This window comes from Anas platyrhynchos, chromosome 2 (genome assembly GCF_047663525.1).
Source record: "Anas platyrhynchos isolate ZD024472 breed Pekin duck chromosome 2, IASCAAS_PekinDuck_T2T, whole genome shotgun sequence".
In the NCBI taxonomy this organism is placed as follows: domain Eukaryota; kingdom Metazoa; phylum Chordata; class Aves; order Anseriformes; family Anatidae; genus Anas; species Anas platyrhynchos.
This window is the reverse complement of record NC_092588.1, coordinates 61,242,694-61,264,640: the sequence shown is the minus strand read 5'-3', so window position 1 is coordinate 61,264,640 and position 21,947 is coordinate 61,242,694. Positions and strand designations below refer to the sequence as shown.

At 43.3% G+C, this 21,947-nt stretch overlaps 1 protein-coding gene across 3 annotated transcripts in view; it reads right to left on the bottom strand.

The window, feature by feature from the left end:
* Positions 1-12,463: 12,463 nt before the first annotated feature.
* ZNF407 (zinc finger protein 407) overlaps positions 12,464-21,947 on the bottom strand; it is a 333,603-nt gene continuing 324,119 nt past the window's right edge. For all 3 annotated transcript variants that reach the window (XM_027451888.3, XM_027451889.3, XM_072034832.1), the window contains one exon: positions 12,464-15,047. In XM_027451888.3, the coding sequence (XP_027307689.3) occupies positions 13,690-15,047 (1,358 nt within the window). In that variant the 3' untranslated portion in view covers positions 12,464-13,689. The remainder of the gene's footprint in view (positions 15,048-21,947) is intronic.

The following is a 21,947-nucleotide window of genomic DNA, read 5'->3' as shown; positions in this document are numbered from 1 at the left end:
CCAAATGCACTTCCACTGGTGACCTAAAACGGCATTTGTGTCCCAGTGTAACACCTCTGCCAGTGCCAGCGAGGACTCTGTTCATCCTGTGAACGGCTCCTTCCCTAAAATAAAGACATCCACAGCCCAGCCCTGCCAGCTGCCCTCCAGGAGATGAAAATGTCGGCTCCCCAGCTGCCTTGGCTGGGGCTTGTCTCACTCGCAGGCCCACGGTTCTGCTGGAGACACCTCAAATGCTTCTCGGCTGGAGAAGAGAGGAAAGCCAGGCCTCACAGCTGTGTGTTGAGTGACATGCAGCAGAGCGAGCAGTCGGTGTGCCGTGACGGCCCCACAGACCGTCGCACAACCTGCTCTCCCACCGAGCAGTCCCCATCCCATCACCAGAGGGGCTTAGGGCAGCCGTGGGGCTGCTCCCTGCCACCACTCCTCCCGTCCACCTTCCTTCCTCCTGCTCTCCAGGCCAAGGGGCCTGGCGGTGGTGTTGTCCTCAACAAGCCACATCAGGCTGGGTTCGCTATTTTCAGACGGGGAGGCCCAGAAGAAAAGAGGAGAGACGTGGCGGTAGTCCCTGCTCAGCAGGAGTGCCTACCTTTGTGGGAGCTCCCTCTTTCCAAACCAGAGCCCGTGAGGGGTTAAGTAGAGCCCCACAGGTCAAATCCTGTGTATCACCGGGTGCTGCCCTCTCATGAGTCACGGTGGCAGCCTGCTGTCATGGAGTTACGGCCACGGTGAGCTGTAAGCAGCAGTGGGTCACACAACAAATGTAACCGGCCAGGGCTGGTCTCTGCTCCCGCTCCTCTTCTGAGGGATTGCAGAGCTCTGTCCCCCCCAGCCGCCTAGCTCTGGTCTTTGTCTGAAAACTGAGAGGTGGAAGCGTGGTGCGCTAAATCCCGGTCCTATAAAAGCACTTACTTAAGCACACAGTTGTCTTTTATCTGCTGAACGAGCAAGTTGGCTCCAGTGTCACTACTTGTGGCCATAGCGTATGTGCCTGCTGAATTCCTGAATCTGGTCCTAATCCATCACACCGGCACGAGCCTTTGGAGACTACAAGTAAAATACTAATGGAAAGAAATATGGAAATGCAATTTTGATACACCGATGAAAGAAAATGAGTGCTGATTATGAGAGCTGTCAGCTCCATCCTTCTCTCATCTCGTGGTGTCTGTGTGAATAGAGAAATCAAATTAAAAATGCTTGAATGTGTGCAGGAGCTCAAAGGGGAACATACTGATCTGCAGATAAGGTCAGACACGGGCCCTCTGGTTTTTCAGCTGGGGAGGGACTTCAAATGTGTGTACATGAGGGAGCGAGCATCTCCAACACTGGCAAAAAGGGGGCCCTCTCTTTGTTCTTACTCATGAGAGATACGTTTTAAAACTTAGATAACGAAGACCAGCTGCCACGGGCACCTATAGACAGCACATCCTGGGTGATCTGTCACCCCCAAATAGCCTCTTGTGAGGGGAGACGGGATGAAAGGAGTGGCAAATGTCTGCTGATCAAAATCAGGCAGTGCCAGCACAAGGCATCCTCTGCCCATGGAAATCACATGGAAAAGGCCCACTGGTGCGCCTGAGCCCACATCTGTGGAGAGCAAAGAGGGCCCCGATTGCCCCTCTGAGACAACAGGTTTTTTGTTAATAGCATCAAGAATATCCATTACACGGATGTTAACATTTCCCCCAACTTCTTTATCCAACTTTTCTGTCTCCCGAGAGCATTCAGACTAGAGAAGTATTAAAATATCATTTTCTCTCTGTGTCCCTTGTTATTTTTGCATTTCATCTTGAGGCCCATCGCCGTTACTTAAAGGGAAGAAATAGGCTTTTGACTGGAATAATGACAATTTGGTGGCCATCATTTTGCTCTGTTATGGATCTATGCCTCTTTCTGTTATACATGAATTCAAAGGCTGGTGCTTAGATCTTAGGCAGGATAAAGCCAATGTTTGCTTCAGAAGAAATTTCTTTGTGAAGAGTACTTTTTTTTTTTGTAATCATAGAATGACATATTGGTCTTGGGTTATAAAAAGAATTTTATATTTAAAAAGCTATCTCTGAGCTATGTGCTCCTTGTACTCAGCTATAAGCTAAGCAAAACAGAGAGAGAGAGAGAGAGAGAGAAAGGAAGGGAAAATGAATTAGCTTGAACTTTTCCTGGGATAAATATGGCCTGATCTTTTAAATTCGGTTCATCCAAGCAATCTCGCTGAAATCAGTGGGGTTTCCTCCATGATCTTGGAAGCAGCCCTTGGCTCCATATGGCTCAGCAATAAAAACTGCTTTCAGTACATTAAATAAACTTGACTGGAACTAGAGCTGAGACTCAGCACAGCACCCAGCTTTCCGCTACTATCCAAAGGGAGCACGCTTGGTGGTGGCACCGGGGCAAGGAGCCCCATGCAGATACCCATCCCTCTTCGGGGAATGCTGTGAAGACGGATACGACACTGCCCACAGCTGCCCTCTGCTTGCCTGGGGCTCCTGGCCCCAGTGATGTGCCCCTGAGACACCTCATGACTTTTGGATGCAGGTCACCGGGCCACCAACACTCCCACCATACCCAAATGGCTGACACAGAGAAACACGTGGGGAAACGGCTCCTCTCGGTCCAAAACGGTGTCATTGATGTGATACAAGCAAAGCAGCGAGGGACGAGCTGGTCTCTCATCTGCCTGGAGTTGTGTTGAACGGGGAGAAAGAGGGAGAGGGTGCGAGTGAATGAACGTGTGCGTGCGCAGCCGGCGCAGCACGGGGCGGGAGCTTGCCTCACTCCCTCCCTGCCCTCAACTCTAAACATTTCTTTGTATGGGCTTCAGATCATCTGCTTTTCACAGTCGTTGGAAACTAGTGGGAAAACTGAAGCCTGATTGTGACTGGAAGCTAATGTAGTCTACATGCAGCAGACATCTAATATGGTGTTATTTATTCCCATAGATCTGTTTATTTTGTTTTCAATTTACCAAACCCTGTGACACATTCCCAAAGGTGCCTTGTTGTACAATACGTTGCACACAGTAAGATATTCAGCCTAATTCACTCTTTGTTTTGTTTCAGTTCAGCTGCATGAGGGCACAAATGCGTCTGTGTTATATCTTCTCCTGTGACTGATGTTGCAGACTATTGCCATAGGGTTTTGTGAAATGGGATCTTAGTTAATCTAGGGCATTGTCTTTGTAGTGCTAAATTCTTATTTGCAAACATAATGTTCTGGCATCAATGCAACAGGGGAACATTAGTGTTCTTTTTTTTTTTTTTTTTTTTTTTTTTTAGTTTAGAAGAGACTGTATGTACGTGTTTTTAATAAACTTCTATTCTGAGGCTTTTTTTTCTGCCTATTCTGCATTTGATCTGAGACATTTATAACACATTGCATCATGTCACATTGATGTCTTTAGCCAGTCAAGCCAAATATTCATAAATCCCATGTGCCCAAATAGAAAATGTACAATGCTGAGGAGAAAAGTACCTGATATTTTTTAAAGCATCCAAAAGAAGGCAATTCTAGCCTTTAAGCATACATGACACACATGCACATGCCCACTCTCAGAAAAGACTCTGAAAAAGTGCTCCGTTTATAGCTTTTCCACAGCCTGGAAGGATGGTATCGCTTATAAACCAATGGCTTTTCTTTGCACTTTGTTGAAAGCTCCATGTTTTCATTTTTCTTGTATTTCAGGAACGTATTGTTATGCAGTGTGCTGGGGTCTCGGTCTGAGGAACTGCAGCAGAATCAGGAATTCCAAATTGGATGCTATTACACAACTGTGGTGCAGATAAAATTTGATGTAAACAGGATCTGGAAGAGATTTGATGAGACTGTGAAAAAATGAAGATGGGATACAGATTCATTAATAAAACAGCCTGTGGCTAGTGAACATAAAGCCTGATTGATCACAATTACTGCAGTTCATAACAGGAAAAACAGACGTCGGAGGACATACACAAGGAAAAGTCAGTCTGACATCAGAACCGAGCCTCATATTATTTATTGGGTGGCAGCTACAGAAATCCAACCCTTGTTTGTGATGGGTATGTTTCCATAACGGCATTTAAAGCGGTTTAATTTTCACTTCAGCAAGCTTTCAGAATGATTATCTGAAGGGCTTTCTTAGAAACCTGCTTGGATAAAGAAAACAGATCTCCTGCACGTGCTTCCCCAATGTGCAGGCGTTTGTTTCTGGCGGAGCAGAACCCGGTGCTTCACTGTGAATTAACACCCAGAGTGCTCCGCACACGCAGACACTGCTGCACCACCAGCTCTTACAGCAGCAAGCTCTGCTCATCCCTTCAGAAGGGCAGCTGGAAAAGGCCCTGCGAGCTGCCATGTCCCTGATGGGCCAGCTCCTGGCTGCACGGCTGGGTGTGTGCATCGGGTTCGCAGCCATGGCTGAGAGGGCAGTGAGGGATTTCCTTGCAGGCGCAGTCAAAGCCTGGCTCCCCGCTTTGCACAAGCTCTTAGATGCCTGGTGGAGACATACCCACGCAGTATCATCGCTTGTATGTTTAATATCCATATGAGCTCCATGCTTCCTATGCAGAAATGATTTTATTTATTTTTGTTACAGTGAACCCCAAAGCCAGCAGGAACAGACAGAGGGCACAGATGGGAGATGTGGCACAGCTGGGAGAACAAACAGATGCTCTTTCCTGCCCAGTGCCCACACCAGCCCCTGCTATCCGGTTTGCGGGAACGCTGAGCACACTCATGGTGAGAGGCACCCAAGGTCACGATGAAGCGTTACAAGTGTGGTGTGATGCCAGGTACTTGGAGGTTTGGATAGATAATGTCTGTTAGCTCAGACGAGGTCTCCAAAATTGTTGCTCTGTAGTCTGTAGCTCTCTCTGAAAGAGGAAAAACATTTCCTCATGATACCTTAGTGGGGATAAAGGAGGATGGAGCCACGAAGGGCTGGGAAGCACACAGATACCAGAGTGATGAGTACCGGAAGAAATGTCCATGGGAAATGAATCTTCCTGCTTCTGGAGCAGGCTTTCAGTGAATGGCATGCAATACAATAGGCACAGGGCCACCCATTAAACCATGAAGACAAATTATTGGAAAGCTGTACACTGAGTGAGCCCCTGCACACCACCTGTGGCATGGCAGAGTGAGGGAGAGGAGGCTTGTGTGTCTGCTGAGGAAGCAGGAGCTCAGTGCTGGTTCCAGAAAAATGCTCCTGGAAACTCCTGCTCCCATTTACTCTAAATATCAGCGGTAACTGCTGTCCCTAAGTTTTATCATCATGGCTCCCATATGGATTTAAGGCAGCAATCTGAGCAGAAACACCCCAGACAGCATCTAGCTGCTCCAAGCCAAGGCAAACCAGCCGTCCTGGTGTTTTGGAGGCACCCCTCTAGGTTTCCCTTCTCCTGCCATCCCCATCAGCCGCTGCCAGCTGCTGGTGCCACTGCCTTCTGTTCAACGTGTCACAGCAGCCTCAGCCCCTCCACTGCCCTGGCAGGGGCTGGCGGTGGGCTTGGGACATGCACCTCTATCCAGGTCCCCAGGATTCTCACTGCTCTGACTCCTTCCTAATGTTCCAATAAAGCAGAATTAAAAACAGCTGAATGATCTTCATTTCAAATTCATGGGCAAGGCATACATATTGGAAGAAAAAAAAAAAAAAAAAGAGCAAGGCCAAAAGGATGGCCAGATGTCCCTAGCAAGGGAAAAATCCTCCTGGAGCTGAGCATCTGTATTTCACAGCTACCAAACACCAGCAGTCACCACCATATGCTAAGCAGGAAACACAAACCTGTTCCATACCCCCAGTGACAGAGGAACACATTGGCAGACTGAAGAAGCCTAGCAGGATTTGGGGGAAGGTCCTAAAACTCTCTCAGTGTAAGACATGTGCTTGCAAAGACCACATTTGCGACAGAAACCAGTCCTTTCTTTGCCCTGGTGCTCCTGTGTCCTGCCTGGGTGAGATGTGTCTTCTCTGCACCTATCTTCCCTTGTGGGAATTTCAAGGTGTCTGAAGCCTGTTCCTGACCTGGGGATCACCTGCAGCCCTACACTCGCTAAGGTCAGATCATCAGGGCAGCTACTATGTCCTGATGGCATGGCAGAGCCGGGTGAATACGGCCACGCCATTGCTCATCTGTGCCCTGTGCCCTGGGTGCTGGTGGGGAAGGAGCGGGGCTGCACTTGGCCTGTGGATCTTTGCACCAGGTAACTAACCGCACAACAGGGGTTTGCATGAGCTCTCCACATAAAACTCAGTGACTGGTAGTGGAGACATCAGGATGCTGCCCCAAGCTCACACCTTCCTGTTTGTTGGCTTCCCAGAGTGCTTGAGCAGATGTGATGTGCCCTCATGCAGTTGTGTTCTTCTTCATTATTCCTACTTGAAGCAACCCCCAAATTCCTGCTTGCAAAACAGGGTTACTGTTTCCTGAAAGCCAGTCCTGCCCCCAGTGCTGGGGACTGAAAAATCTGGGTAAAGAGAGACAAAAGAGCCATCACCTTTTCACGTTCTAACCTAAGAAAAAAAAAATAATGAAAAAATAAAAGTCAACAAGGCCACAAAATGAACATATCAAAGGACAAAACACTCCAAAACAACAACAAAAATCCAATAAAGCCAGAACATGTATTTTAGGAGGCCAGAGTTGGACTGGAAGAGCCAAAGACAGGACGAGTGTTGCTTTGTGAAAGTAAAATCCAGTCAGTCCCTAAGAAACTGCTCTTGGCCAGCAGCTCCCACTGCAAGGCCTCAGCCAGGACTGCATGGATGGCCTTTGGCCTTAAATACACTTCTCCACACACACAGAAGTCAGAGGCTGGTTTATTGCGAATTCTTCTGGGGATTTTTCATGATTCAGTCCAAAGGCAGACAGGAGGGGAGGGGAGAGGTTTGGTGAAAGTGCCCACGTGCACCCCTGGCCGTGTTTTAACTTGCACTGCCCAGCTCCAGGGCCCAGCCCCTCTGGGCATGGCAGTCACCAAGGGAAGGGCCAGGCCCTCTGATCCCGTGGGCATGGCTGCTGGAGCAGGGCTCGGGCTGTGTCCTCTGCCTGCAGCCTTCCTCCTTCACGTTGGGTCTTCCCCATTGACCCACGTTTGCTGACGGGATGCACAGCACTTCTTCAAAAGGCCTTTTAGATTGTCACAAAGTCTCTTCGTGGCATTGATAGCCCGCTGTTTTATTTGTATTTGAAACTTAATCAGCTCCAAGAGTCTGAACTGAGGCATCTTTAACCTAACCTGCTTCACACAGCGGGCAGCAGCACTCCTCGCCGTCCTTGTGGGATCTGCACAGAGGATACCTGCTTTTCATGAGGATCATATGGTCTCCTCATGGGAGAGCTGGCTGCAGGCCATCTTGTGTGACCACCCTTTAGCCCAGGGAAATTTTGAGTGCTTTCAGTTTTCCTTGTGGTCCTCACAGCAGCTACTCTATTATCTCACCATCTCCTTTCCCTTCCTGTTTTCTGTGCTCCTTGTTTCTCAGCCCTTGTGTGTACGACTTTGTTATGTCTGAGCAGTCATTGCTTTCAGTTCCACTTCTATTTCTGCTCTCAGAAACTCCTTACAAAGCTCAGTTCTAGCAGGCTAAGAATCAAAGGCTCTGCCTCCTACCCTTGGAGTTGTTCATACTCATTTGTCTGACCAGATGTCCCCTGGTGACACTTCACTTACCCAACCAGACTTCCCAAGTAGCTGGAGGCCTTCCAAAATCTTTCTGTTGACCATTGCATGGGTTTTGAAGCCCATGGGTACTTGAATAACAAGGGATGCGACCCACTGGAGTTAACAAATCCATCACTTGTTCTTCTGCTCCTTGCATATCAAGTTGGATCACTCCTAAGCATGACAAACTGTTGACATGAGCCTGCAGGCAGGACCTCCTGGAAGATGAACCACCATGTGGTAAAGCTGCAGTAGGGAATGAGGATTTAGGACAGTACCAGTAATCAGAGGCTGCAGGAGTATGGAAGGAAAACCACCCTGGCTTTAAGCTATTGCTCCCCAGCAGCTTGCTGGTCTTACTAATCCAAAACTCCCAGAACACGATGGTGCTCAGTTAATTATGACCTTCCAGGCAGGGCTACACGTTACAACTGATCACTCAAAATAGCCTTGATAAATGTTTCTGCCAGAGGACAAGAATATACTTCAAACATGGTCAGGTGTCCTATTATGCAGTAGGACATACTTCCATCTTCTGTGCTCGTTGTTTATCATACTTCAGTTGTACGATACATGCTGGATCAACCTGCCCGCCATGGATCTTCCCCCTTCCACCATTACTCCCGATCCCTCGACCATTATTTAAGATTATCCTACTACAAAAATGGCAAAGCTACTTTTGCATGCATGGAGTTGTTAGAAGCTACTGGCTAATGTTCTTCTCAGTCAAAAATGATCTTCTGATGACAGTGAGGATCCCATTAAATGCTACCATTTGGAAAAATAAAAGTTTTAAATAGTCACTGTGTTCCAATTTTATTTATTTATTTATGGTTGATGAAAAGCCTGCCTTGCTTTGCTGGGCATATTAAATGTCTTCACATGTAAATAGCTGAAAACAAGTAGCCCTTTAAAGAAGTACCTAACATGCACAGCCATGGAAGAAATGAGTTAGTCCCTGGCCGAGGGCTTTCCATTAGCTTTATCTAACGCACAGAAAAGACTTTGTGTTGCCATCCCTGTCACACACAAGCCAGATTCCACAGTGACTGTATTTGGTCTTGCATGCCTATTCTCTACATAGTTTTACTTGCCATTCACACAAAAGATAAACAGACACACATGTGCTTATACATTTTGAAGAGCATATTTCCTCATACTCTACAAGAGATTTCTTGTAGTACCCTTTCATCATTTTCTATTGTGCCCTTGGAAGTTTTAGCAATATTTGTTTCAAATAAGTTTATTTTTGTATGATTGATTGAAATCTCAAGCTGCAATTAAGAAAATTGCAGCAAGAACCATTAAAGGGATAGCGTCATTTTCTCCCCTTTCCACTAAAATGTCAGGTTTCAATGTCACCGCAAGATAACCCAATCGCGTGCTTGTACACCGTTCACCCGGGCTGGAGTGAGCGTAAAACCGTCTGGAGAACTAATTACAAATGACTAAAAATAATGACACGCAGCAGAAGGAAAATGAAAGGCCCCGGTCCTTATTACTTAACTGCGGAGGTGTGTGTGTGCGCGGTAACACGGGCTATTGTGGAGCAGTCTGTTTAGTAAATACACAAACATCCATCCCCACTTGTAGATTAGCCCCGGTCCCTCCCCCATCTCCCTCTGTCTCTCTGCCCTTTCTTTCTCTCCAATTATAAACCAGCACCAGGTTTTCTCATCAGCCATCTCCATGTCTCCAAATGGCTTTTCAGTGTCAGGCCTATCAGGAAATTAACTCATCATGCAGTGACAGCTGCTAATTTTTTCCCCTTACATGTCAGATGGATCGCCTGCTGAAGCTAATAATGAATCACCAATCCCTGATTAGAAGGTGCTTCCGAAACATATAACTGCCATCTGAGCTAACTTTTTTCTTCATATAAAATGATATCACCCTAGAGGAGTAGAAAACGAATTGTATTCTTCAACAAGATGGAACAGGGGTAGGCTGTTTAAGTAGGCCGTGTGCTATCTTAAATTATGGGCTAATATTGCACAGTAAAATAAGTGAAAACTCCCATCTCTTTTTTATTTTGCCAAATGAATGACTTTTTTTTTTTTTTTTTCCTGTTACTTAATGCTTCCACCAGAACCAACTTTGCTTCAAATTTCAGGAGTGGCTTTTGTCTTCATCCCGCTCTCTTTTTTAATCTGTTTACAGTGTTTGTGCTCGGGAAGTCTACTAAGCAGGCAAGGGTGGAAAAAAGCGCCAGAAGTTGCTTACCAAGACACACTCTGCTCAACACAAGCTCCTTGCACTGCTCTGCCTGTAGCTTGAACCCCATCCCTCACACCCCGTGATTTTCTGGAGGGGACCAACCCGCATTTTAAGCTCAGCTTTGGCTCAGGGATGGCCTGAGGCACGGCTTCGGCAGGCAGAGGCTCCTACAGAGATTACACAACCTGAACCCGCTGCCCACAAAGATCACAAATATATTTCTTCCAGGACCTCACAGCTAACATCTCTGGTATTAAAGCCGCATTTATAAATGACAGCAGCGCTTGCAGCGCTATGTACAATTCACATGTGCATACCTTAGCACATCAGCTATTGGCTCTGGCTCCTCCAACTTCCATAGCGAAGTGCAGCTGGTAGTCAGGCAGAATGGTATGTAGCTGTGGGCACTTCAGGTTGTGTTGTTGGTGTGTTTTTTTTTTTTTTTTTTTTTTTTGTTATAGGAAATATTTCTCTAAATATGGTTTCCAGCTATCTCTTATCTCCCATTTCTCCCAAAAGATGAAGCCTGAATTCAGGGGCCAGGAGACACTGCCTCAGGAGGTGTATATCTGATTCCTAAGAAACAGAGGTGAAATTGCTTGCCAGAAACAGCTCTTTTTTTCCCCTGGTTTTGTTTTGTTTTCTTTTCTTTTTTCTTTTTACTTTTTTTTTTTCTTTTCCATTGTTCTGTTGTTCAGTTTTGGTGGTTTTATTTATTTATTTTTTCTTCCTGCATACTACTTTAATGCTCCCTAAATACTTACGTTTTTACCTGTTTGGCATTGCATGCTCCAACTTCAGTAGCGCTTAATGAAAATGGACAGCAAAGAGGAGATTAAAGCCAATGGTTCTGGCAGTCAGAACATCGGGAGGCAAACAAATGGCACAGGAATGCTGCACGTTGAGCAGTTACTTCCATTACAGCGTAGCGCTTGTTTTTTTCCTGGAGACAAAGTCAGCTGAAGCTGTTCAAACACCAAAATTAGCTTTGAGGAACTGAAAGGCTGCCTGGGCCGTACGCCTTCCTGGATGCACCACACAAGTCCTGCTGTGCTCTGAAGGTGGGCACTACCTGTGGCACAGGCCTCCTGCGGCCCATCAGCCTGCTCCCCGACTCCAGCACCACGCATGGACCATCCTGGTGGCCCAGGTCCTCTTCGGGTGCTGCTCCTGAAGCATCCACCTCCTTCCACTGCCTCCTTCCCGGGGCAGAGGGCAGGACAGAGGCTGGCAGGTCCCCGAAGCGCTCCCACTGATCTCCTCCCAGCTTATGGTGAGGTGCCAGGAGCGTGGGCATGGAAGGGACACACACGCCGGAGATGAGTTCCCTCAGCCTCGGGACAGATCTGCTGTGACCTCAGCTCCAGGCGTGTCACAGACAGCATTTCAGCATGGGGCTGAGACGGCGCGTGGAGTCCTTAAGCAGCCTGTCTGCACAGGAATGAATGTCATCCTTGATTTCTAATGTTACATTTGTAGGGCACTAATAAGTTAACTTCAAAGTGCACATTAAAAAGAAGAAGGAGGGAAGGAAAAAAAAAAAAAAAAAAAAAAAAAGCACTAGAAAGAAATTAGCTCTCCTGATCAGGCTGCACTCGGAGAGAAGTATCGTTAACCTGAGCTTCCAGGTAATTACAGCACACGGCAGGTTAGTGAATCCTTCCAATACTCCCAAGCACAGGAACACCTACCACAGTTTTTTTTTTATGCAAAGGTCTGCTCTTTTCATTGTGCATACAATGTGATTGCTGGTTTGACACTGCAGGCTACACTGGTTTTATGAAGGATTAAATGCCACCTGAGACATATTTATCCTAAATAAATCACAAATGGTAAACTGCAGCATGTCAGTGTCAACACCCTGTACTGCAGCAGAAAGGTTAGCCATACAGGACTAAGCACAGCAAAGAATTAGCATCCAAGCTGCAAGACCACAGGGCTACAGTTAACAGGAGGAATGATCAAGAAGAAATATTTCCACTGAAAAACATTCCGTTTTTTGAACATCTGTGAGAGCCTTGCAGAGGGCCATCATTTTGTAAAGGTCACCTTTTTCCTGATAACAAACGGGAGTTGATCCTGTCACTGTTTGCTGAAGACAGTATTTAAGAGTAAGTGAACAGCCTGTCACTTTTAAGAAAGATGAGCAAGTCAAACTCGGCTAATTATGAATCTCCATGTCTAACTTGAAATTTACTTTTTTGGGGGTCTGACAAAGACATAACCTTAATTCCTGGAAAATAATAAAATTAAAAAAAAAAAAAAGAGAGAGAGAGAGAGATGAAAAGACAGCAGGCTCTTATAGCCCCAGAATGAAGCACCTTTTCTAAGCAGCTCTATCAGAAAATACATTTTTAAACAGTTCCTTCAAGAAGGAACTATTGTTTTGCCTCACCCCAACTTTCTCACAGTTGATAATTTTAAGATATTAAACATGATAGGAAACCCAGTTATCTCTAGAGTCAGCATGGCTTATACCCTAAACACTTACACAATTATATTAAGCATGCATGAGGCACACTTCAGAAATTAGATTCTTTTATCTTTATCTAGCTAGCTAGCTTGAGAAAGGAAAAGAGAAAATGCACAGACATAACAGATAGCATTTGTTTGCTCCTGCTGAATGCCAGTTCTGTTTATTGCTTAATATTAAAAATCATGATGCTTTATTTTAATGCTAACATTTTATTTGAAAGACAAAAACAAACGAAAAAAAAAAAACAAACTTGCCAGCTTATATTTTACATTTTTTTTTAAAGAAACAAAAGCAGTTGTATTGTGAAACAAATTTTTTCAACATGAACTTGCATTGGACAATTGCAGTATATCCACAACTAAATAATTGACATTCTGGACTAAGCAAGAAATACAAGGTCACCTTTTTTTTTTTTTTTTTTTTTCTATTTGTTAATGTCAATGTCAGAATTTTCTTCAAAAATCCCCATAACATTTCAAAAGTAGCTCACAAAATGAACTGCAAAATGGTATTTATATGAAGCACTATTTATAAGAAAAGCAAAACACTGACAGTGAGAATATCTTTTCAAAAAAAAAAAAAAAGCACATTTTGTATGTAGGACTCTCATCTAAATTTAAGTGGAAGATACAGGCATCAAGTTATTTTTTTTGTATGTCTATAATCAAGAATTTTCTGAAGTGTAGCATTCTGAGCTCTTCCCTAGGAAAACTCTTATGTGATACCATGAAAGAGTAAGCTACTGTTAAAAAATTTGATTCCAGATGGAGAAAATACTTAATTTGATGGCATATGTTTCACCAGGGATATTTTAAAGTAAGATTCTAGAAAGCAAAATGTCACCTGTTCTTCTTTACAATAAAGGGCACCAATTACAGTATCTAAGCTTACCTGATCACCTTGTCATTGTAATGATGCACTTTTTGTAATTTTTTGCTTATTTATCTGTTTATAAAACATACATGTAAGTGAAAGTATTTTACTCTTTTGATTATGTTAGACAAAAAAGAAGGCAGGGATTTACCCTGAGATAAAACAACATTTGAAAAAAAAAACAAACCAGTGAACAGAACAATACCTACTGGAGAGGAGGGGGGTATTTTTATCCTCTTTTGTGTCCTAATGCATTTGCTTTAAAATAATCCCCTATCATAATTCTCAGAGCTATTGTAACAAGATTGTACTATCCTTTTCAGTGAACTCCTCCTAGTAGCTGACCTTCACCTCCCGCAGCGTGCATATCTGTTACCTGCCTATGAGGATATTGTATTGAGAAGGTTTTACAGAAGTTGTTCCAGGAATGCAGTGCCTCCATGGATCCGATCACCTGAATCAAGCCTAGGAGATAAAGCTCTTCATGCTTCTTGTACTTCGTTATCATCTTGCTGGCCCTGAACTACTTGTGAGCCACCCTCCGTATAAATGACCATGCTTGTTAACTGTTCTCCTGCTCTATCAGGGGATACAGCTTTTGCTTCCATAGCAGTACCAGCCTGCAAAATCTCTTGAGACCCAGCTGTCTCTATCACAGCGTGCGAGTACACACCAGGCTCATCCTGCATGTCCGGTGCCAATTCTGTGACAATGTAGTGGGTTGCACCTTCTGAGAAGTCGCCATCAGAACCCTGAACCATGGCTTGAGCTATTTCTTCGGTGACGATGATCTGTGATATTTCCCCATCCGAATCGACTAAATCCATGTGTTCGCTCTGGACACTGAGCGCGTGGCTACCAGCTTCCTGCATAATTATCTGGGAGCCTTCTCCAGCTACCATATGCACAGTCCCTTCCTCATTTACAATGACCTGAGTGACACCTTCTTTCATCAGCTGGTCGGCTGCAGCCGTATCACATACAGCAAAATGTAACACTCCTTGGACCATTTTCTTGAAGGCAGCCTGAGCTCTCTCCTGAGATGCAATTATAGCCGATGGGTGCATGACCTGCGTCACTACTTCCATAGGTTCGGTGTCTTCCTGAGTCTCCTGAACTTCGTGGAACATTTGTATTTCTTGTCCCCCTGCATCACTGGGGACACTGGGCGCCTCTGGGTTTGGCATTTGCAAGAAATCTTTGTGACTAGACCTGCTTCTGTCAAGGAGTCCAGATTTGGTTTCCACTTCGCCCAGCTCTGTTACAGCACAAAGCAGGGCATCTAACGCTGACGAGGACTCTTGGGGATGGACTGTAGCTTCAGAAGTATCTAAAACTTCTTGTTGCATTATCTGCTGCAGCACAGCACTACTGGAGTCAGGAACTGCATCTATAGGAACGGCCTCCTCCATCTCGGCTCCTGTTACAGCGCCTTCAACCACCACCACCTGCGTGGCACCATCTGCTAGCTGCTCGGTAAGTATCTGCCCTGGAACCACACTGCTCACGTGCGAGCCGTTTTGGTTTGTAGCTATGACTTGCCCATCCTCCGTAATATGGACCACCCTGGCCATCTCACCAGCCATTGCCAGCGTCTGAAGGGTAGCCGCTGCTGTTTCTTCCGCAGAGACATCGATTGCAAAGTCGCCGTCGTATCCTTGGATAATAATAACTTGCTGAACTTGTTCAGGCGACTGTGGCTGTCTTCTGCTGCCCCGAAAGGACTTCTCTTTAACTGGAGACACCTCTCCCAGTGATGCTGCAGTGAAAGGACTCGCAGTTTCCACAAAGGTTGCTCCTTGCCCCTTCAGCCGGCACTCGTAGGACTTGGATACAATGCCTGCAAGACAAAATACGCTGTGAACGTGGTATCATAGAAAATATCGGTTCATTACTTTAACAAACTGTAGCTTAAATGGAAGAAAATTCCTTGACAATTTTTAGATTTCACTGGCAGAAAACACAGATAAAATGAGCAAGCGAACAAAAACAATTTGCATGTTTTCCAAATAACATATTTACAGGTTGAAATAATTGCTGAGTTTAACAATGCTGCAGCCTATTAACAATTTAAATGTGTTTTTTTAAAATATGCTGTACAAAAAAAGCCCAGATAAATACAGTATACAGTTAAAAGCCATTAACACATCTTTTATAGAAAATCCTACTGGTGATACTTGGGTACTTTGGCAACAAATTTTAGGATCGTACGTTACGTTAAACATATCTGGGTGTGAAAAACTGTGGCTGATCTTCTTAATACCCTGCTTTGTTGGCGAGGTAATTGCCATGCTGTCAGTTTGATGCCGTTGTCTTCCCCTTCATTTCCCACCTAGCATCTTCTCCAGCACACCTTGCTGGCTCGGTTCACTAGCCTAGGTACCTGGAGAAAACGCTCGGCAGTCTTCTCACCCTAAGCAGGATATTTTATGCAACTATCGCCCAGAGAAACCTCAATTACACTTCTTAATTACTTCTACATGAAATCAATTAATAGATAAAAATACCTTTACCTCCACGTTGCAACTGCTTATTTCGCCACTCAGTCTGTTTTTGGGTCAGTGAAGGCTTTCTCCTCCATTCTCAACACTAACAATGACACTTCAGCCAAGCAAACAATGCCCACAGCCGCACAAAGCCAAGCCCACCACCCTCAAAACATGGTCTCGGGGTTACCCTGCCACCCTCCTTGCCTCCTTAGCCAGACATGACTGGTTGCACCCTGCGACCAGCCCCATGGCAGAACAGATCCAGTATTCGCTGTCCCCCTGTCATGGTGCCATACCCAAGCCCCACTGCAGCTCCTGAAAGGCCACAACTGGCACACTCAGAGAAGAAAGTGGGACCCAGAAAGAAGAAAGTGGGACCCAGACACTGAGATCAAGACAAGGGTTTGGTGCCAGGTGGGCCTTGGGAAGACTGATGAGGCCCCTGGTGCTGAAGCTGTCCACACCCACACTTTAGCTGTCAGGCCCTGATCCTACAGAGAACTACAGTGGGCTCTGAAAACCAGAGACTCATCTGCTTGAAGGTAAGTTCACACTTACGAGATGTGCTACACCGAGACTGAGCACTTGGCATCTTGCAGCCTCTAGCAAGTTGATATGCTAAGGTGAGTATCAAGCTAATATTCCAAGGTAACACCAGTGCCTGAAAGGCTAGGCTCTTGCTGGCATTTATCTATCCATCTATCCGTCTTTTTTTTCTATTACAAAGCTTCTTGTGGAGAAGCTTATGAAGCACAGGTAATTGTGTTATGCTGAAAGGCTGCAAATCACTTTCAGAAGTCTCAGCTGACGTTACACAACTTTCTCCATCTTAGTTTGCAAGGCAGGTTATCTTTGGAAAAGAAAATTAACAATTTAAACCATTAGAGTGTTTCCAAGTGATGCTGCGTGATGTATCTGGCACGTACAATTGAAGTACATTTTGTCAGGCGTAAGCTGTGAGGAGGCTTACTGTGGTACGACTGGTTCTTATCCCCACTTTTCCTCTGCTCTCTGTAGGCACTGACATTCACGAGACCCCCCAAAGAGCAGAAAAATAGGAAGGGGAAATCAACATAAAATGACAATTATCTTAGCTCCTCCACATTTTATAATAGAGTAGAAGTAATTAATTCTCTCAGGAATCTTGCTTTGTTGACATGATAAAAGAGGAGCCTGGCAGTGATGTGGCACAAAATCAAAATAACTCTACAAATCATGCATTTTCCACAGGATTTCAAAATCAAAATAACTCTGCGATCATAATTTTCACATGCATGCATCAAAATCATGACATCTTTCCCCTAAGATAATGATAATTTATGTACAGGACACAGCATCGCTGCAGTGAGGAGAAGCTCCGGTCTGGGGAAGGGAAAGAAAAAGGAAATCCATCCTGTTTTCATCTCCTAAAATAATTGCCGTACCCATGAATCTGTGCAGCTCCGGCCTTTGCTGTGCAATTGAACAGGAAGTCTCCTGGGTGAAGAGCTATCCAGTGAATCCCTCGCAGCGCTGATAATTATGCCATTCTGACTGCTTACTTAATCTATTTGAATCCAGAGGTGAGTTAAGCCACTTCCTGACCATTAAAGTAAACTACATGGGTAAATACTGCTGTCACTAAGGGGTGTGATGAAGCTTAACTACACCAACATCTTAACCTCAGCTCGGTGCAACCCCAGCTATTCCATCACAGTTCATAAATGCGATTGCAGGTCCATCTTTTGATTCAGCAATTTAATAACTTCGAGTGCTGTCAGTACTGCTTTGAAAAATGGCTCCTATAAAATGTAACAGCCTCAATCAGATTGTAAAAGATTCACCCACTGAAGATTCTTCCATTTCAACTATAATGAATTAATGTTGAGCTATGTAGAAGTTCAAGTGTCATTTAAACTAATGTGAATCTACTGTAACTTTAAATTTTTACTGGACTATGACCAAGAATTTACTGGGAACATCAGCTTCAATTTTAGTGATTTTTCATGGTAAATATGAATTGCAGATTTTACTGGTTTTCTTTTGTTTTACCAGTGAAAAGCCAAGTAGGGAAGATATTTAGAAAACAACATATTTTGAGGCTTAGCTGCTATTTTGACTTTGAAACAGCACATTTCTATAATGGAGCGCCGCTATCCAACACAACATTTGCAGGAATTTTTATGTATTTAAGGAACATGTCACATTATTGGACTGTATGTAGCAACAAATCATGTTGTCCTACTAAATTCAGCCTGCCTCTCACCCCCTCTTAAAAGCCGGCAAAGAGACGGGGTAAGTGTTGGCTGACATGGCAAACATAAGCTGCAATACAAGCCCACATTAATATTAGGAAAACTGGACTTGTTGCTGATTGCATGTCACTGCAAATTAAGAAGATACACAAATAGGCATTAAAATGACAAAATATAATGATACGAGAGCTCATATTCAGACAATTTGTAAAGAGGTGTTTCATATCTAGGGGTGCAATGATCACAGAATTGGTTTCTTTCCAAGAAGTCTGTCATTTCAGCAGGACCATTATTTATCAGTCGGAGTCCTGAGCGACTGTTAGTTTTTTATTTGAAAATGTCAGGATTTTTTAGACATTAAATCCATATTCGCAGGTTATTTTAATTCTCAGAGACCACAAACTCCCAAAATAGGGCTAAAAGAAATGCTTTGATGTTTAATGTGCTTCTGGGAAACTACAAATAGGGTTTAGTACCTTTTTCCCTCTCTTTTCCTCAGTACCTGACTTCCTTTTGTGTGTCTGTTTTATTCTTTTGTTACTGTCATCATTTGTTCCCCACAGAATAAATACCTTATTCTTTTGTTAAGCGTACATTTAATTAAAATGTACAGGATTTGTGCAGTAAACTCGAATGAAACAAATAAAACAAGGGCCCCCTCTCTTGAAGGCATACGTTGTGAATGAAAAATGTCATTACAGACTAAAAAATTTTGCAGTAAACAGGGCCTACAGAGAGAAGTTTCCCCCGTAATGACATCCATAAAATACACAAATGGCACTTTTAGTACCATCCTGAATATGGCATTTTCTGTGCTCTACACACAATCTAAATGGTTTGATCATAGAGCATAATACTCCATTGGGTTTATAGAACAATCAATGTTCCATAAAATGATGTATTTATCCAATAGTAGGCTCAGCAGTTACTGGTGTATGACATTGTAGGACACTGGCTTTGTACTGTTCAGCAGCACACATGCTGGCTGTAAAACTTATCTAACACTACTTCAACAACTTCATCTCATCTGTGTCAAGTAATTTGTTGAAGCCTCAGCTTGGTTTAAAAAAACTTGTAATAAAAATTCATAGGATTTTCAGGAGAATGAAAGCTGATGACAATAGAGAGGTCACATTGTGGCGCCACGCGAGGGGTCGGGGGTCAGCTGCAGTTCTAAAACAGAAAGTAGATTTCATGCATCGTGTAGCAGATAAAGATGGCATTAAGGAGACTTGTCTCAGAAAGAAATGCGTAATGCGTTAGGAAAGTCTCTGCTAATATTATATGTAAAGCACCACTTTGCTCTCAAACAGCTGCCTCTTCAGAATTTTAAACCTTGCCCAAAAGTTGTAGCAGTGGCTGTGCACGGTGAGGCTGGGCTGAGGATATCCTTCACGAGGAGCACCTTTAGGACAAAGCAGTAAGTCATAGATGAAATAATCTGTTAGGATGACGGAAATGATCTGCATTTACACAGCACGCTTAAAACAGCTATTCTGCCTTTCCTGCGAAAGTTCCAGGTGACCTGATTTACAGCACCCCATCTGACGACACTTAATTTTTCATACTTGATTAGTATTGGTGATTAGGCACATTATTTACTGATACATACAAATATTTGGTATCTATTAAAATGCAATGAATATTAAATAACGTGAATGCAAAGAAACATCTTTTCCTTCAACTAAATGCAACCTTCCTACAATTACAAGATATTGCAAATTCAACTTACATTTGCTATTACTTGAATGAGCAACTGATGTCTTTATTTCAAAAGTTATTGTCTATGTAACAATAAAATATTTTGACTGGTATGGTAAAAGCCCACTATCCAAGTTCATAAAGGAATAATTTAGGCCCTGATCCAGCTCCAAATTTCTTCATTTTTCTTTCATTCATTCTTTTTTTTGGTTTTGTTTTCTTTTTGTAATGATCTTTAAATAATTAAGTGCAGTCTAAGAATTGTAGCATGACTATTTTCTTGATTTTTGGAGGCCATAATAATAAACCACATTTTTAAGATCTCTTCCTTAACCATAGTAAAAGCTGTTTCAAAAACAGCATTTTCAAAAACAGATAGTTAAGCTACTAAATAAAAGAGGTTGTGAAGGCTCATTCATATCTTCTACTGAAGGAAGAAAATAGGATGGGTCAAAGCAAGAAGTGAAATAAATCAGCAAGCCAAAAGGGCTCTGTCAGAACTATTATGTCCACAAAGGCAGCATATATTTATAAAGCAGTACAAATAGATATACCTATGGGGAACTTAACCAGCTCCCTAAGAGACATAAAAAAAAATCCACCGTTGACAGAAGGTACGTAAATGGTAATAAGAGAAAGATACCAATGCAGTAAGGGTTTTCAGTATATTTTTACTGTAAAAAGAATAAATAAATAAATACCATAACCTATTCCAAAATACTGTGAGTAGTTCATCCTATACTTAAAAATCCAGAAATGTCATGTTTCATGCTAAAACTCAAAACATCCTTTGCTTCTAGCTTTATCCTTTGTCCTCCATCATGTTTAGAAACTTCAAGGTCTTCTAGGAATTGTTTGTATAAAGGATGAAGCTCTAACCTTTTGGGTACCTTAAGCAAAGTGGCAGATGTCCGTTTAGCCATCTTAATATGTAAAAGGAAATAATTTTGCATTTTTTTTCTTCTGATAACCAGACTGAATTTTTCTGCTTGTTATTTTTACATTGCATACCTTACAGGACTATGTCAACAGCAACAACAGAGAAGCAAAACAAGAAACAGCCACCAAAATAAATAGCTGGGCCATTCAGTTATGGTGTTTAGGCAGGTAGTTTGGTTAGGTTAGGTTAGGTTAGGTTAGGTTAGGTTAGGTTAGGTTAGGTTAGGTTAGGTTAGGTTAGGCTAGGTTAGGCTAGGTTAGGTTCAGTTTGGGTTGGGTTGGGTTCCTTCCAATGCCCAATTAACCTTTGGGAAAAGGCCTCTGTAATAAATTTCAGCTTCTTTTTTCTTGAGCTTAAGGTCAAAAATGAATTCTACAAAGCCTAGTGTTACAGAAGCTACGCAAATAGAAAATGTATGTACTGAAACTGCCACTGACCACAGTGAGTAGGTGAGGCATTAATGCACAGATTTTACAGCTGCCCAATGTGCACAGTGCACATTTCTTGTAGACTACTTTTTGTCTTTACACACTTGCCACCATGCGGGCCTTATATTCTCAAGTCCTGCCTGGGAGCAAAAGTCTCACTGAGGCATATACAGCAATTACCTGTATAGACAAGTAACATTAGGAATGTATTTGGAGTACTTTAGCTAGTTTTTCCAAAGCAATTTAGCAGCTGGAGATGAGGGCAGCCAGCCTGGACATTTCTTTGCAGACCGGCTTCAAAGGCCCTCAGTTTGGGAACAACTGACATTGATGCTACACGGATGTACTTTTTCTGCTTTAACTCCTGCAGTGTAACTGCAGTGCTTTTTTAGCACCTTTAAACCAGAATCCAGATTGCAAAAGAAACCGGTTGTGCTTGGTCAGACTGCAGAATTCTGTTGCCTGGGCCTACAGAGCATACAAGATTACATGAAAAATAATAGGAATGCTAATATGAGAAAATCAGAAAACAAACAATCAAACAAACAAACCACAAGCTCTGATCATATGACAAATTATTGGGATTCCTAAAATGTGTCCTAACTATTTTGCTAAAAAAAAAAAAAAAAAGAAAAAAAAAAGCCCAAACTACTTTTTGTCCTTATTATCTCTGCAAGAGTTTCTGTTTTTCAAGAATATATACATTTAGATCCTGGTCTCATAAACATTTATTTATCAAGAGTACTGCTTACTGCCATAGTTAGCCTCAATAGTCTCAAAGGGACTAAACATGGTAGCTTGCATTATGCATTGTGTTTGCATAATCAGGCCCTTGGGATTAACAATTCTGAAATTGGCTAGCCTTTCCCAACGTTTGATGTACATATATGCACTAAAGAGAGCAGACACTTGTAAGGGACACCAAAAATAATAGAAAAAAATCATGTT